This window comes from Erythranthe guttata, chromosome 3, assembly GCF_056151865.1.
Source record: "Erythranthe guttata isolate IM_541 chromosome 3, IM_541, whole genome shotgun sequence".
Classification (NCBI taxonomy): domain Eukaryota; kingdom Viridiplantae; phylum Streptophyta; class Magnoliopsida; order Lamiales; family Phrymaceae; genus Erythranthe; species Erythranthe guttata.
The window spans coordinates 18,551,606-18,568,228 of record NC_142535.1 but is presented as its reverse complement, the minus strand read 5'-3'; the positions used below and the strand labels follow the sequence as shown (position 1 = coordinate 18,568,228).

The window sequence follows — 16,623 nt, the reverse complement described above, 5'->3', positions numbered from 1 at the left end:
ATGGGGACCAAAAATGGAATCCGGCCAAACATGAGGGACCAATCGTGTAATTCTTCCTATAATTGGATGTTAAAAAGAAAACAAAAAAAGAAAAAATGATTATTTCAAAATATTCAGACATCTGGAGGACCAAAACGGAAAATTTACATTTTGAGAATTGAAAAGGTTAAATTGTATTTAATTTCAACCTCAGCTCACCATCCAGTGTGATTATGTTCATACCACACGAAGGCAAGAAACCCAGCGCAGATTATTGGTACAGCAATTATGATTACCATAATCCCCACCAAACCACTCGCATTCAATTCACCATCTTTAATCACGCCACTATATATTACTAGTAATCCCCAATCCTCTTTTTCTCCGTTTCCATTTCCGTTTCTCACTTCCCCTCGCCTCAAATTCTCACATCGAAGACGCGGTTTTCAGGTTCAGGCTTCTTCTTTGGTCCTGCCGCTTCTCCCCTTCCCCATTGATCAGGTGACGATTAATTTTTTTTATTTTTTTTTGTTTTTTCAGTTTCGATTCGTGTTTTATGTGTTTTTATTTAAAAGTCTGAAAAGTTTTGATGAATTTTGCGTTAATTTTGGTTGTTTTGTGCACTTAGGATGGACTATAAATTGAATCTAAGTTGGTTTGTGCGAAACCTACTAATTTTTTTTTTCTGTGTTACCAAATGTTAAATGTGTATGGGCGTATATGTAGATGTGCAGATATGTTTTGCCTATATACATGCATTCATTGGAAGATGCACATCACATGCTGGTGTTGTATATAAGAATTGTGTGTGTGTGTGTGTGCGCGTGCGCTTAATTGTAAATGTGACGATAGCTATTTTAATTTGGGGTGTATTGGATGGAAATAAGTGCATTCATTGGAAGATGCACATCACATGCTGGTGGTGTATATAAGAATTGTGTGTGTGTGTGTTTGTGTGCTTAATTATAAATGTGACGATAGCTTTGTCAATTTGGGGTGTGTTGGATGAAAATAAGTGGAAGACTAAACCCAAGGGATTAAAACCTCCTTTGACTGTTTGGTTGATTTTATATGATCTATCTTCTGTGTTTAACAAAGAAAAAAAATGTTTGAGCACATGTGTGTTGCAATGCATCTGATGTATTTCCAGCTGTGGCTGTTTACTGCAGCATTAAGACATATATAATGACAAGCCGTGATGCACCAAAAAAAAAAGACAGAAAGAACTGCTTTGAATGATTAAAAGAGTAGTTATATTTATATTATTGAACATAAGGCTGGGTACAGAAGCGTATAAAACCAAATCCATGATATAGCATGTGTTTGCTGTGTGTCATCATCTGGAATGAAAAACCATATGTATTTTTTCCTACGTATATTGGACTATTGGTTATACTCATTGTATGGTTGTTGATCTGACATGTTTTTTTATTTCTTTTTATATATATTTTCTTGGTTAGGTACTTGTTCCATCAGAGGGTAAAACTCTTCATCTCTATGAAGCAAGGTATATAGCTCTGCTGGAGGAGGTATATAAACTATCTAACATGCTATATGAACAGCAACGTATTTTTTGGGGGCTTTGTTTGTTCTGTTTAACCACATTTTTCGTGGCAGTACCCCAAAGAAGGAGGTATCAATTGCATGGTTTCTTCACCTGGCTCATTGGACAATTGAATAATGATAATATTCTGTTATACCTACTTTGCAATAGTAGAGTCCAATGCAGTTAATTTTTTGGAAAATATAATATTTAATAGTTAATTTTTCATGATTTAGAAAACTTGATTTACATACTTTGAGAGCCAATTGCTTTCACTGAAGGTCTTAAAGCTTTTATTTTCTCTGTTTGTGCAAAGTCTCTGTTGACTTCTGCTGAAACACCAACTTAAAAACTCGTATCATCTTTTCCCCCAACTAACCGTAGCATAACTATTGGATATATTAGGTTCTTCTGGCTATTGGGAATTCTTGGATAGACAAAGGTCTTGGGGTTACTGTGTACATCTATGTTTTAAAACGAGATTTTGGGCTTTGGAGTCAAACAGGGTCCAACATTGGTTATCTTTCCTATTTTCTATGATTGGTTAATTTATTTGTGTCGCGGCGTTTGTTTATTTTTATCAGATAATTGTTTGGTTAAATTGATGACACATTAATTGTTTTGAACACTGTATGAAAAATCCATAGCACTTTGTAAATATTTTGAATATGGTCCCGGATGAAGCCGACCCTTGAAATGATTTGACTTATCTTTTTTAATCGAATAAGGCATAATTTTTCTCTATCTCTTTAGCAGGTAGAGTTGATGTAACCTCTCTCTCTATTTTCTTGATGCAGTCTTTGTTTCAGAAGAACAAGCTCTTTGTACATTTTGTGTTAGATCCAATTGGGATTACTAGTTCATCAGGAGAAGCATCATTTGCTGCTAGGTTTGGTTGCTTGGTCATAATAGAGAAAGTGAGTGTCCGTGCTTGTCATTTTTGTTTGTATCAAGATACGAGTTTACCATATTATGCATCTTATTTTGCAGGTTGAACGTCTAGACATTGGAGCGTTAGTCGAGATAAGGGGTGTAGGTCGAGTAAAAATATTGGAATTAAAACAGGCAAGTCATCTTTCAATTTGGAGTCCTTTGATACATACTGTTAGCTGTTACATAACTTCTTACATATTTCCTTTACCAATATTACGGGCCTTTGCATTGTACTTTAATGATTGTGAACCAAAAAGCGAAGGATTATGTGCATTTTTTATTGGAGATATGATGAACACCCTTTGAGCATGTGCTAGTGATGCATCATTTATTAGTGTCATGTTAGTAACAAATAGCGCTGCATAAATGCATACATAGAAGCTTGGGTAGTGGAAAGGGGCAAATCTCTATATTGTATCTAGATGAAGCGATATAATTTGACCAATTTCTGGACTTATAGGCCCTTTGCTTTATACAGAAAGGGAAACATACTTGTTGGAGAGATAACCAAAATACACAAAAAAATTGTATGTGAAAGTTTTGAGGGATAAGCTTGTCAAATTATTTGGTGGAGCACCATTTGATAAAGCAATGACTTAAAAAGATAAATAAGAGTAAAACGAACCTTTCACGCTATTAATGTATCATTTTGTCAAAATTCTAATATTTCCATAGCAGTTTTTTTGTTGAGATCTAGGAATTTGTAATTCCATAATTTAGGCGTGACTGGGCAAGAGTTGAGTTCATTGGATATAATACATAGTTAATACAATCAGCTCTGGGGTGCTAAAAGCTGGTTAAGAATTATAGTACTCAATCTTATGAAGCATATATACACGTATGTGTACATAAACATAGGTCTTTGCATATAGTACAATGCAATGCATATTCAATTTTTGCTTGGCCTTTACTTCCCATTTTTTGGTATGACAAACTTGAATTTCTTTATTCCGTTTTGTAGCTTTAAAAGAATTTTTACCATGGTTCGTTCAAAGATAAGGTATGAGTTAATCGCCGATGAACGTACACGACGTGAGACATTTAAGAAAAGAAAGACAGGTTTATTTAAAAAACTGAATGAATTGAAAACCCTATGCAACGTTGAAGTTTGTGGCATTATTATGAATGGAGAGGGGACACAGTCTGAAGTTTGGCCTTCCGCACATGAGGCATCTGAAGTAATTCAAAAGTTCATAAATTTACCCTCTTCTTCCCAAACAAACAATATGACTGACCAGGCCGGATTCCTTAGGCAAAACTTGTCTAGGTTATCCAAAAATTTGGGTAAAGAGACAGTGAAAGTTCAGTCTCTAGAAAAAGAACTACTTTTAGTCGAGTGTCTGACTAAAGGAGAGGCGGATGTGAGCAATTCTAAAGAATTGCATGAGATGCTTCGCTTGTTGGAGAGGAAGATTGGGATGATTGATCGTAGGATTGCCGATATTGAGCCTTCTAGCTCTAACAGGGTCGTAGGTGCAAAAGAGACAAATATCGAACCTCAGCATGGAAAAGGAAAGCAGCCCCTTTAAGGATTACTTTTGGAATTCTATCTGAAATTAAGCCGTCTTTACTTAAATTCTCCTTGAAGATTTTTTAGAGATGCAATTCTAAGGTCTGCAGTTAATACATCGTAATACTCATTTTTCTTTGTGCACTATTTTGATTTTCTTGGATATTATCTTAAAGATTAATGTTCACTAGCGTTTGCTATTAAGTGGATCATTTGTGCAAACTTTTCTGAAGAACTCCATTTAAAATCACGCAATGGAGAGAGAAGACAACTATATGCACTTCACAAAGTTATATTCATCAGGTTGGTCAGGACACGCTTTAAGTTATAACTTTGATGAAATGTTCTAAAACTTCATAGTTTAACCATACCAAGAAATACATTATTAGATATTGTTTTTTTATTTCTGAACAAATTATTTGATATTGTTAATTTTTTATTATGTTATCCTATATGCTTATCCAACTATAGTATCTCTGATAGTATATATATATGGTGAAGCATAAATTGAGAAGATAGTAGTATTCTAGATTTTGCTAATGAATTCCATAACATTTTATCTCACATCACTTACCTTTTCTAAATGGAAACATGCATTGTAGTAACTTTTGATAAATGATTCCGAAACAGGTTTAGATCTCTATTACTTGGTTATCATATAATTACGTATATTAACTATTCTTTCCATATTTAGTCTAAATTGTCACTTATAGGAACATATATCGCCGGTGTAATATCTTGTAGTGCTACTTGGATGGCGTTATTTACTTGTTTACGGAACATTGTTACTCGAACAAAAATCTTCAGTGCAAACTTGATAATATTATTATTATTATTATTCTAGTTACTTGAACGAGAAAGTAAGTCGTTAGGAAGTGTTGGTGCATCATTTTCATCGATAAATAACTTCAATGACTATGTAATTTGATATACCGTCATATACTCTCATCCTGAGAAAAGAGTTCAGTGAATCGGTTGAGATGAAGTTACTAAGACGAATAAGAATTCTGGGATCTGATCTGTGGACCTGGAGCAAGATTATACATGAAAAAACTGTCTTTGTAACAGTCATTGGAATACTATGATCAGAGCTTTTCAACCTGACATCTTCAGCTGGAACTACACATAATCTGAAGTTGCATTCGTAATCACTTAATCCCGCTTGTGTTTTCTCACTCAGAACAAATGCAATGGAGAATGGGAAGTTAAAATGTGTATGATCTGAAGAAGTTTGATTCTGTTTGAAAAATTGAGTTATTGTGTGCAAAAATCTATTTACGCTGATTTGGCTCTTAATAGGTAAATAATGGAATGCCGATAGTTACCTAACCAGGAATTGATCTTATTCATATCAGGGGCTGTGGGTTGATGTTCCACATTACTATTGTTGTTATTATAGTAATGTTTCACTCTCCATGTTCTGAAGCTGGATCTAGCTTTACACATATCTAGGAATTTGTATCGAACAAGCTTATACAATAAAGCCTTGTGTTGAATGACTACCTCATCTAAAAGCTTAAGCTATTTGTGAGGTGAATCATTTAATATTTATATCTCCAACAATTTTCCGTAAGCTGATACCTGTTTACTATAAATGATATAAATATAAATTTGTTATCTTGCAGCTTTCCATGTTAATTCCTATCGGTTGCTTATAAACTTCGCAGGGACAACCTTATCTCACAGGCGAAGTTGCACCTCTGCAAGACAATGTTTTGCACAAAATGACAGAAATAAGCTCAAAAATTTCGGAATTGAAACAAGCTCTTCATAGTTTGACTACCTTGGAGATAAAGTTGAAGGTTATTTCTCTCTCTCTCTCTCTCTCTCTGAAGAGGCGAGTTGTGTGCATGCGTGTTCGTGTGACTGATTCTGTACAATTCTTTCTGGTGACTGAGTTTGTACAATGTTGTACTTGGATTGAGCAATTACCTGAAGACTATTGATCTGGTGAACAATTACTTCCCCGAAAGCTAATGTGCTTTACAAGGAAGAGTATTTTTATGACCAACGATAAAATATGCGGGATTTCAATTTTATACTGCAAATAGTTGATTTAACATGTGGAATACTTTATTATCATATTAGCATATTACATTTCGATCCATTTAATTGTTACGATTCTGAAATTTCTATCTTCTGGTGCTGCCTTCAGTTTCTAAATTCCTCTCCTAAACTTTGATATGTATAAAAATCCTAGATTGATGGAGAAAGGCATTTTTCACTTTCTCGGTCGAAGAGATGCTGTTTCATTAACTGGTTGTGATGATTTCTTGATTAAATTTGAACAATTTTACAGGCCCCAGGGGAAGCACCATTGCAAACGCAAACCGTAAGTTCTCTTAATTGGGCTGAAAAGCAATTACCATTGGATAGCATCACAGATTTCATTCCACCTGTCGCTGAGCGTGTTTCTTTCGTAGCACTTCAACCTATCTCAGGTAAAATATCACTACATTTAAACAAGTTTACTGCTATTGTTCAATCAATTACTAGAACATGCATCTTACTATATCTGACACAGCCTTCTCCGTTGTAATATCGAATCCTTAATTGGTCAACAAAATCTTAGTTCTTGGTTGTGTGTGTTATGTGCAACATCATCTACGACACAAAATCAAGATGCGACATGTTTATTGTAGAAAATATTTCAATAGAAAATGAGAACCAATATTCGAAATCTGACAAAACTGCATGTACAAATCTTCTTCTGGTTATGTATTGATTTGTGTTTTATTTTTCGAGACGGATGCATCTTTATTGACAAATACTACATAAGTTGATGCATGGTTTTGACTCTCTCTCTCTCATGGCGCAGGTGCAACTCTATCGGAACTGGCTAAGTTGCAGAGAGAAAAACTGGCTGCAATGGATATAAGAGATACAATAGAAAGACTGGATAAATCTATTGAACTAACTAAACACAATATCTCCATGTCAGCAGCCAAGCTTGCTATCCAATCTCTAGACAAGCGTTAAGCATTGTAAAGTTGTATATTAGATAAATGCATAAAGCGCGTGTTGATATAGGCGAACTCAAAGAATCGTTTGGGAATGTTGATACGATTGATGGAATTGGACAGGATTAAATTGTCCCTTGTAATGTAACTCTGGTAATACGTATTAGTGTTTAACACCGATTTTAAAAGAAATACACCCGTGGTGATTTATTTGGGGGTTTTAGCTGGTAGATCCATCTGGATAGTTTTATATATGGTTCGGTCTCATGTACTATAGCACTTCCCCTTTTTAAGTTTCGTTTACACAGTTAGCTCTCTACCTGCCTGAAATGTCTGGAATGACCTTCACTTTATATTAGAATTACAATTATGCTTTATTTCCACTTAAAAAATGTTATTGGTCATAAAACCGTGTGCAAAAACGAACACGTTGCACTATTATTTATTTTTCTCAAAACGTTTTTCATTTTTTTCCTTCACCAAGCAACGTTTTCTAAAGACGTATTCCGACAAACACTTTTGAAAAAAATGTGTTCGACAACGTTTTCGGACATCAACAAACGTTGTATTTGTATCCGTTTGTTTCGAAATCACTGCAAGTCAAAAGGTTTTTATATATTATATAGGTATTATATAGAATTTTATTCATCAACTACAATACTTTTATTATTTAAAAAAAAAATAAAATTTACTGCTAAAAATATGAATTGTTTTTTTACTACAACCTGGACTACCACGAGTCCACGTCATCAATTTTACCTTGAAAAACCTGTTCTCCCAAACAAAATATAAAACTTCGATTTAGGGTTTTATAACGCGAAACCGAGCCCTACACTATTCATACTCCCATCCGCCGAGAGAGCTACGGTCGGCCGTATCTATTCTCACAGAATTTGCCCTGCGCTGCCGCCGGTGAACTGCTCTTTGTGCTGCCAGATAATTTTCTCTTTCCAATTCCTATAAAAAATGAGGCCGATTTTGATGAAAGGGCACGAGAGGCCCCTCACCTTTCTCAAGTACAATAGAGATGGAGATCTGCTTTTCTCCTGCGCTAAGGACCACAATCCCACCGTCTGGTTCGCCGACAATGGCGAGCGCCTCGGCACCTACCGTGGCCATAACGGCGCTGTTTGGTCCTGCGACATTTCCAGTAATTTCGCCTTCTCTATCTCTTGTTTATTTATGTCTTTGTTTTATTTTGTTTCGCAATTTATGATTATTTGGAGAATCTGAGAGACAGAAGGTCGGGTTGCGTACAAATTCGGTTGGTTCTCTGTGAAATTACATTCGACTGGGCTTATTTGATTGTGAGCAGTTATCTGGATTTGCAATTAGGTTAAGAATTTTGGTTTGCATATGTTAATTGTGTGGCACCTATTTGATTTGAATAAGCTCGTTCGATTGTCAGCGAATACATGTGGAAAATAATGCTAGTTCTACACTTGATATTGTTTTCTGCTTTCTGTCAAATAGAATGAACGGAGAGGGAAGATCTTAGTCGGGTTTATCTAAACAAGATTTGGATAAACGAGAGCTATTTTTTGTGGAAATTGTTATTTCCCCCCTTTTATTCTGTTGTCGGATTAGCTATTTAGTTGCCAGATTTGTATACAATGCAAACATATATTCTGATACTTCTCCTTTGTGTATGCATCAACATGCGATAAAAGGTTGCTTTTATTGAATTTTTCCAGTGTATGAATTTGTTGATGCCTTTCAAATCAATTGATGGATCATTTTTGTTTCTTACAGGGGATTCCTCAACGCTTATAACTGGTAGTGCAGATCAGACTGCAAAGATATGGGATGTCAAAACAGGAACCCCGCTTTTCACATTTAATTTTGATTCACCAGCTAGGTCTGTTGATTTTGCGGTTGGTGATAAGCTTGTAGTGATAACAACAGATCCTTTCATGGGATTGTCTTCTGCTATCCACATTAAACCCGTTGCTGCAGATCCGGACGACCGTGAGTTATTCATTTATATGTTATTTACAATTGTGCCAGAATTATTAACGTCAGTTTACGTAAAAGTTGAACTTGAAATAGTGAATTTTTGGTTCAGCCATGCAGTGTCTAGTTGGTACTAAAAATACTCTTTTAGAATATCATTGATTTGTACAGTGATGCATGATTAGGGTATTATCTAGATGAAAATCTAGGAGATAAAACTAGCAAAATGTATTTGAGGCTTGAGCGCAGTGACGATTGAAACTGGTTCTGGATAATTTACGATGTTGATATTCTATGGTGAGGATAGGTGCCAAAAGTAGTTGCCTTATTCCCGTGTGTAGGATGTGCAAGAAGAATTTGTATAACCAATGAATTTTAGATCTAAATGTTAATTATTGTAGTATGTATGTTTAAATTGACAATGACAACATTGGTCTTGCTTATTTATTTTGCAGAGACTGGTGAATCAATTCTCGTTCTTAAAGGACCGCAGGGAAGAATCAACAGAGCAGTTTGGGGACCTCTGAACAAAACAATCATAAGTGCTGGTGAAGATTCTATAATTCGTGTCTGGGATTCGGAGGTTAGTCCCTCCATTATAGTTCGCTGTAATTGCAGTGATGTGGTTTATGATTAAAGATTAACTTATAACTCATTTATTCCTCTTTGTTTGCTGAATAATTCAATGTCATTTTTCAAATGACAGACTGGGAAATTATTGAAAGAGTCTGACAAGGAGGATGGTCACAAAAAACCTATCACATCACTTTCAAAAGCCACAGATGTTTCACATTTTCTCACTGGTTCATTGGATAAGTCTGCCAAGGTAGTTTTCCTTTATTTTTTTAAAATTTTTAATTTATTATAGTATCTCCTAATAGATATCGAGGTTTATAGTTTTTTCTATCAATTTGCATGGACTAATTTGTTCTCATTTATCAGCTCTGGGATTCAAGGACACTGACACTTATCAAGACCTACGTGACAGAACGTCCAGTAAATGCAGTTGCAATGTCTCCACTTCTTGATCATGTAAGTGTCACCAAAAAATATTGTAGCATGTACGGTTATCGAGTGGTTTATTCTCAATAACCAGATATTGAGTATCGATATTCTGTACCTCATCCAGTTAAGATATATATACGTATGTTTGTTTTTTGTATTTGTTCTACTCTCTTAACCAAGGTAACGAAACTGAGATCGGTTATTGGGGATATGTAGTTTGATCTAGCTTTTTTGTATCTGCATTTGCTGATTTTTCAGAATATTGTCAATGTTTGGAGATAGAGTAACATGATTTGCTCGGATTTTAGTATTTTATCTAAAACGCTTCGTAAATGTTAAGAATATGGCATTTATCATGACAAATTTCCTTAATAGACGTTTGTTGTTGATTTTGTGATTTCATTGCATTTATAGGTGGTTCTTGGAGGTGGTCAGGATGCATCATCTGTTACCACCACTGATCATCGTGCTGGAAAGTTTGAAGCAAAATTCTACGACAAGGTAAAATTACGTCTAAATAATTTCAGAACAAAGATATTATAAATAAAGTTAAGGCTGCTATTTGATCATGTTTTGTGATTGTCCTTGTGTATAGATCCTTACAGAAGAAATAGGAGGTGTGAAAGGCCATTTCGGACCCATAAACGCCTTGGCATTTAACCCCGATGGAAGAAGGTTAGAATTTTTCCTTGTCCATTTGCTTAGGTTTTGAAGTTCACGTACTTCCTTATTTCAGCTGGAGTTGCATTTTCTTTCAATTTGCTTGGTCCACCATTTTTTTATTTGTAACTTCCGTTGTAATAACATTTATAGTATATATTACATGTTTCAATCTAATCTTTTTAACTCAAATCTCACCATTTTTATAGTTTCTCGAGCGGAGGTGAAGATGGATATGTGAGGCTGCACCATTTTGATCAAGATTACTTCAATATCAAGATTTAAGGAGGACGCATTCAGTTTGTTGCTAAGTAATTCCGAAATTTTCGAAGATTGGGGTCATGATATTTCTGTTGGAGCCAAAATGCACTAGATTTTACTTACCAAATTTATTGTATTCTCAATCTGGATTTCGTAGTTTCTTTTTTTGGCTGAATTTAGCACTCCGGTTGGTAGGTATAATTTATGATGGACCATCAAAAACTCCGAGCAGAAAGAAACCTATGTACTTCACATATTTGCGTAAACACAAGTATTTTGACGTTTCGCTGGCTATATTCGTGGAGCCGAATTGTTTTCAATTAGGTTGCCTCTTTCTTTTTGTAATCGTAAAATCTGATCAACGCTAAAATCGACCCCGTAAGGCAGATACATTCGATATAATCAAGGTGTTGTAATGCAAAGTAAATAAACCAAATCATATATTATGTATACACTATAATTCAAGTATTAAACCTACCCATAGTAGTTAAACTCGCGAGATACACATAAGAAAATGATATGCCGATATTTTCATAACTATGAACCTACTTACCTACCTATGTCAATTCTGCTTAAAACCAAAGTTGAGTGAAAAGTTTCCTGTGAGGAAAAAGAAAAGAAGCACCATCATTATAAGTAACAATAGCTAATTTGTAATAAATAAAAGATAAAAAAACTTATGGGTATTTATCTATTTCGGCCCATACTATTTAATATTAACTAAAAAAGCCCAATGATAAATAATCGATTTCATTGGGTCAAATCGGTTGGCAAAGTTTTCTAAAATCGAAACCTACCCCTACACTTTTTCCTCCTCTTTTCCCCGCCGAGAGAGCGACGGTCCGCCGCCTTCTCCCTTCACGGCCGCCTTTCCAATTGGAATCACCGGCAGCTCAAATTGAACCTGAGAGTAATCGGAAACAATGATGGTTGATAAGAAGCGAAAATCGAGGAACGGAGCAACTGAAACTCGTAAGAAGAAGAAGACGAGCAACAAGAAAAAAATTGAATCCAAGGAGAACAGAGTTCGGCGTGGGCCCCATCTCCCGAACGCTATTCGGAGGGAGGTCGACCGATTTAGCCGCAGTGGCGAGGGAGAATCCGCTTCAGATGATGAACATGTTGATTTTGATGATGGAGTTCGTAACGATTTCTATGAATACGAAGAAGATGTTCCGGAAGAGGAAACGATGAAGAACAAGCGCTTTGACCCTGTTGAGAACTATCAGTTTGAGCTTCCTGAAAATTTTCAGGTTTTTATATTTTTTTTACATTTGCACAATTATGAATTTGCCTCTGGTGTACACTTACAATTGAATTTTTGTTGTCTTTGATTCGTAGGACGTCAATGTCACATCCGACGAAGACGACGAAGATGATAATCTCGAAGGAGACGATGAAGATGAAACCGAAGATGAGGGAAGGCATGCCAGGATGCTGGAAGAGATTACTGGACTCCCCAGTGATGCTTTTGGAGGTACTCTTTTTCTTTCTTTTACTTGGCATTGCATCGAGGCTTTATAATTGTGAAATTATGCATGTTTAGTGTTCACTTTTTAGGATTAGCAAACTTGGTTATTTCGACTTTACAGCATCATATATGTATCTCCAATAAGTCTACTTGATGCTTCAGTCTGAAAATTGATTTGAAAAGAATCATGTTATCTTAGTAACCGAGCTGGATGGTGTATAACAAGAAAAACACCAGCCTTAGTGGAAGCTTATCTGAAAAGTTTGTCTTACTTAGAGAAATAGTCTGGCTTGCTATTTGTCACTTATCCTCGAGCATGTGGCTAGCACACAACCTTGTTGCAGGTTCTGCAGAAATTTCTGCATATTAAAACGATAGTTGCGACTATTTAGAAAGGAATGTGAATGGACAATAAAAAGAGATGTTTAGTTTTTGAAGAGAAGTGGAGAAAGTAATTACTCCCATCTGCTGGTCAGAAACGAATTTGATCTCCCCAACACTCAAAATTTTGTCCTATTACGTGAAATTTCATTGTCATAATGTCCAAATGTTGACCCTTAATCAGACTTATTAGGTGATATTGTTTTCTTGTCTCACTCCCTACCCCCCCCCCCCCCCCTTTTCTCTCTCGTGTGTGTGTGTGGAACATTTTTTTTGCAAGTGGTTAGCAATTTTGTGTCTTTCTGTGGATTGTTTATTGTATCCTCAACTAGATCTTTAGACCATGTTTTTGAGAACTTACAAATCTGCCTCCAAAATCCCAGGTAAAAAGAAGAAAGATTTCATAATATCTGAGGCATATCCAGAATCTGAATACAATCCTAGTGGTGATATTCTTGATGGTGATGGCCGGATTAGTATTGAGGATCTTATGGACCCACTGCATGGTAAGACGGGGTTCAGCAAACTTAGGAAGAATTTGCACCGTATGGACAAGAAGTCTATTCATGCACCACTTCCCAAGACGGATCAAGATAGAATCGAGCGAAAGGCTGCTTATGAACAATCTAAAAAGGATATTACCAAGTGGGAACCTGTCGTCAAGAGGAATAGGGAGGCATCTACTTTATATTTTGATGAAGACGTGGACTTAGGATTTTCAACTATAGGTGCAATTGCTTCTGGGTTTAGACCAAGAACTGATTTCGAGAAAAAAATTGCTTCTTTTGTCAACCAAAATGAAGTTGTTGATGCTCATAAGAATGATGGCGCAAGGCTTCTTGAGCTGAACAAGGTATGCAAGTCCTACATATATTAGGCCCGATCCACCTCGTTTTTCGTTATTATATTCTTCTAAAATGTTTTGGGCAATCAACAATTATTTTCTGATGGTTTGACAGATATCCGTTGAAGAAATGAAGGATAGACAGGAACGGCTTGCGAAAATGCGTAGTTTTCTCTTTGCCCATGAGATGAAGGCAAAACGAATTAAAAAGATCAAGTCCAAAACCTACCATCGGTTGCTAAAAAAAGACCGTACAAAGGCGGCAGAAGCTGCATTTCAAATGGATCCTGAAGCTGCCAAGGAACAAGCAATGAAGCAAGAGTTCAAAAGGGCCGAGGTAATTTGATTTTAATCTCATTTAACTCCTGATTCATCTGGGTTCTGAAGAATCTTTCTTGATGTAATTTGATTTGTTTACTACAGGAACGAATGACCTTAAAACACAAAAACAGCTCTAAATGGGCAAAGCGAATCTTACAACGTGGTCTGCAAGTCCAAGATGACGCAACCCGAGAAGCTTTTAACGAACAGCTTAATCAACATGCTGCTTTGACGAGAAAAATGAATTCTGTGAAAGAGAGCAGTGACAGTGATGAGAGCAGTGACGATGATGACAGTGATGACATGTCAGCCGGTTCAGACCAGGATAAGACATCGAAATTGCTAACAAAAGCCAAGGAGAAGACAATGAAAGTATTACAAGGGGATGAAGAGTTGCCGAAGTCTGGAGTGCTTTCCTTACCTTTCATGGTAATTCAGGCGCATTTTGCACGTATTTGTTCGCCCATCTAAAATATATGTAATTGTCTGTTGGTGAAACTAATCAAATGCGGTTCCTTGTTTTTGCTCTGCACAGGTGCGTGGGTTGAAAAAGAGAAAAGAGGAGGCTGATGAAGAAGCAAAGCGTGCCCTTGAAGAGTATGACTCATCATTGACACAGTTGGAAGATAAAAACATGTCAGGAAGTTTTGACAAGGGTGCCTCGAGTGGTAGGAGGACTTTTGGTATTCCCAAAAAGATTGTTAGTGAAACGAGTAAGAAGCAAAAGTCGGATAACTACTATGGGAACAGTGATAGTGAAGATGATTTCGATGCCAAGGAAGAAGATGTTACTGAACATAATCAGGATTATAAATCTCTTAGAGAGGTGGAGGTTGACCCTAATTTGCTTCGAGAAGAGTTTGGGATGAGTCAAGACTCCGTGTTTAAGGTGATAAATTTTTCCCATCTTCTATTTCCTTTTAATCCAATAATAAAGATTCTTATTAATCAGCAATTTTTAGTATTTTTTTAATTCAAACAGTTCTTGAATTAATGTTTGCATGGCATGTGCTAGAGAGAAATATGAAAAAATAATTTATTTATCGCTAAGTTTATCATTGTGTTCTCTATGTCTGCTATGGAAAAAAAATGGCACCATTGTGTGAAAGCCATACATTTCCTATTCCATGTTTTCTTAAATGTAATTTTAAGCTGGAATCTGCTGATTTTCAGAGCTTTGAAGATGCTGAAAACCCTGAGCCCAAGTCGACTTATGAAGTTGCTTTCTTGGCTTCAAATTCATGGAAAAAGGTGTGTTTTTATTTGGATTTTGTTACTATTTCTCACACATGATGAAGCTTATCTTCAAATATTAACAAACATTACGGATGATGAAATAGATGAGACAGCCATCAGATACTAATAAAAAGAATGGAAGCAGCAACAGTATTCTCCAGTCTGGAGTAACTATAGAAACAGTGGAACACGATCAGAATACCGAGGTATTTTCTGTTCACTTATGATTCATATGCTCCGTTATCCCGTCTAGAAAATGTGTGTTCATGTTTCTTTTTTTCTCGAAACTATTAGCAGGAAAGCGGTGATGATGATGACGCTAGTGATTCAGATAGTGGTGGTGAAATGGTGGATGGAATATTATCTTCTGGTCCTAAGTCTGCTGCTTATGAGCTTCCATCTCAAGCGGAACTTATTCAACGTGCTTTTGCTGGAGATGATGTTGAGGAAGAGTTTGAGAAAGATAAGGAAGCTGTCTTAGACGAGGAAAACCCGGAACCTGAAAAGCCTGTCTTACTTCCTGGCTGGGGTCAATGGACTAACGTACAGAAAAAGAAAGGCTTACCATCTTGGATGGTGCAAGAACACGAAATTGCCAAGAATAAAAGGTTGGAATCTTTAAAGAAGAGGAAGGATGCACATCTCAATAATGTCATCATTTCGGAGAAGTTGGATCGAAAGGTTAGTCTAATTTTTTATTTTTTTTTCTATTATTGAAAATAAAATCTTGTGTTGTGCAAAATTACGTTCTTGTCCATCCTCGTATTGCTTTTTCAATACTTTTTTTGTTCTTATAGGCTGAGAAACTACATACAAAGACACTGCCTTATCCTTTTACATCTACGGAAGTTTTCGAACAAAGTATCCGTATGCCAATTGGACCAGAATTCAATCCTGCAACTGCTGTTGGAGCTCTTAACCGCCCAGAGGTTCATTTCTGAAAATTAATCAAATATTTACATGGTTCCCATTTTCGTGTAAATTAATCGAATTTTATGATTTTTCTTTCTCTTGGACAGGTGGTGAAGAGAGCTGGTCTTAACATCAAACCAATTCAATACGAGGATATGAGTGTCCGCGAGAGAGTGGAAGCTCGTAAGCGCGATGCTCAGAAACAACGAAATGGTAAAGATAAAAGTCGATCGATGAAAAAGACCACTGCTAAGGTGTAAAAGCAATAGGTGGTGTAATTCTTTTCAACAAATTTTGTAGACTATATTTATAATTTATGTGACAAGAGTGCATCCTTTAAAATTAATTTATGTTTTTTTTCATTTTTCCCACACCACACCTTTTCCGAAATGAATTTGTATTTGTAATTTTTTTTTTCTCGACGTTCTTCAGACATGATTTGACTTCTACTGCAACAAATGTCTATCTCTAAAATATAAGCAAACATCAATTTATTTTTAAAAATTATATCTACCAACACTTTTTTTCGTAATAACTAAGAAATATTAAATTTTATTAAATAATTTATATTTTGTAAAATTAATAAAATTTTATCAGCCCCAAATGTATTATTTCACAAAAGGCCATGAAATTGCGTTGAAATTGGGCCTTCAA

General features: G+C 35.8%; 3 protein-coding genes across 7 annotated transcripts; all 3 read left to right on the top strand.

Annotated features, from left to right (window-relative positions):
* Positions 1-173: 173 nt before the first annotated feature.
* On the top strand, positions 174-7,117 carry LOC105974361 (ATP-dependent protease La (LON) domain protein). Of its 4 annotated transcripts, XM_088815941.1 has the most exons (8): positions 175-480; positions 1,440-1,508; positions 2,320-2,439; positions 2,513-2,587; positions 5,633-5,767; positions 6,265-6,406; positions 6,784-6,983; positions 7,049-7,117. In XM_088815941.1, exons 1-7 carry the CDS (start codon positions 268-270, stop codon positions 6,942-6,944), a joined length of 915 nt encoding a protein of 304 aa, XP_088672067.1. In that variant the 5' UTR covers positions 175-267; the 3' UTR covers positions 6,945-6,983; positions 7,049-7,117. The 4 variants fall into 4 exon arrangements, with proteins under 4 accessions (XP_088672069.1, XP_088672068.1, XP_088672067.1 ...); XM_088815943.1 differs by lacking the exon at positions 1,440-1,508 and having other exon boundaries at positions 174-480; XM_012999446.2 differs by having other exon boundaries at positions 176-480; positions 6,784-7,117.
* Positions 7,118-7,652: 535 nt separating this feature from the next.
* On the top strand, positions 7,653-11,124 carry LOC105974445 (eukaryotic translation initiation factor 3 subunit I). The gene is made up of 8 exons (XM_012999550.2): positions 7,653-8,075; positions 8,678-8,893; positions 9,334-9,461; positions 9,585-9,704; positions 9,821-9,910; positions 10,298-10,384; positions 10,479-10,558; positions 10,753-11,124. Exons 1-8 carry the CDS (start codon positions 7,892-7,894, stop codon positions 10,826-10,828), a joined length of 981 nt encoding a protein of 326 aa, XP_012855004.1. The 5' UTR covers positions 7,653-7,891; the 3' UTR covers positions 10,829-11,124.
* Positions 11,125-11,546: 422 nt separating this feature from the next.
* Positions 11,547-16,428, top strand: LOC105974380 (U3 ribonucleoprotein (Utp) family protein). 2 transcript variants are annotated; one of them, XM_012999471.2, is made up of 11 exons: positions 11,547-12,057; positions 12,146-12,281; positions 13,040-13,509; positions 13,616-13,837; positions 13,924-14,250; positions 14,357-14,710; positions 14,995-15,072; positions 15,162-15,263; positions 15,355-15,738; positions 15,855-15,986; positions 16,077-16,428. In XM_012999471.2, the coding sequence occupies exons 1-11, from the start codon at positions 11,728-11,730 to the stop codon at positions 16,227-16,229; spliced, it is 2,688 nt and encodes an 895-aa protein (XP_012854925.2). In that variant the 5' UTR covers positions 11,547-11,727; the 3' UTR covers positions 16,230-16,428. The 2 variants fall into 2 exon arrangements, with proteins under 2 accessions (XP_012854925.2, XP_012854924.2); XM_012999470.2 differs by having other exon boundaries at positions 15,352-15,738.
* Positions 16,429-16,623: the final 195 nt, after the last annotated feature.

Coding starts and splice junctions, on each gene's coding strand:
- LOC105974380 (XM_012999470.2), top strand. CDS start 11,728: ATGATGGTTGATAAGAAGCGAAAATCGAGGAACGGAGCAACTGAAACT. Junction 14,251..14,356: donor TGCTTTCCTTACCTTTCATG/GTAATTCAGGCG, acceptor TGCTCTGCACAG/GTGCGTGGGTTGAAAAAGAG. Junction 15,073..15,161: donor CTTCAAATTCATGGAAAAAG/GTGTGTTTTTAT, acceptor ATGATGAAATAG/ATGAGACAGCCATCAGATAC.
- LOC105974361 (XM_088815941.1), top strand. CDS start 268: ATGATTACCATAATCCCCACCAAACCACTCGCATTCAATTCACCATCT. Junction 1,509..2,319: donor ATATAGCTCTGCTGGAGGAG/GTATATAAACTA, acceptor TTCTTGATGCAG/TCTTTGTTTCAGAAGAACAA. Junction 2,440..2,512: donor GCTTGGTCATAATAGAGAAA/GTGAGTGTCCGT, acceptor CTTATTTTGCAG/GTTGAACGTCTAGACATTGG.
- LOC105974445 (XM_012999550.2), top strand. CDS start 7,892: ATGAGGCCGATTTTGATGAAAGGGCACGAGAGGCCCCTCACCTTTCTC. Junction 8,894..9,333: donor TGCTGCAGATCCGGACGACC/GTGAGTTATTCA, acceptor TTTATTTTGCAG/AGACTGGTGAATCAATTCTC. Junction 9,705..9,820: donor CATTGGATAAGTCTGCCAAG/GTAGTTTTCCTT, acceptor CTCATTTATCAG/CTCTGGGATTCAAGGACACT.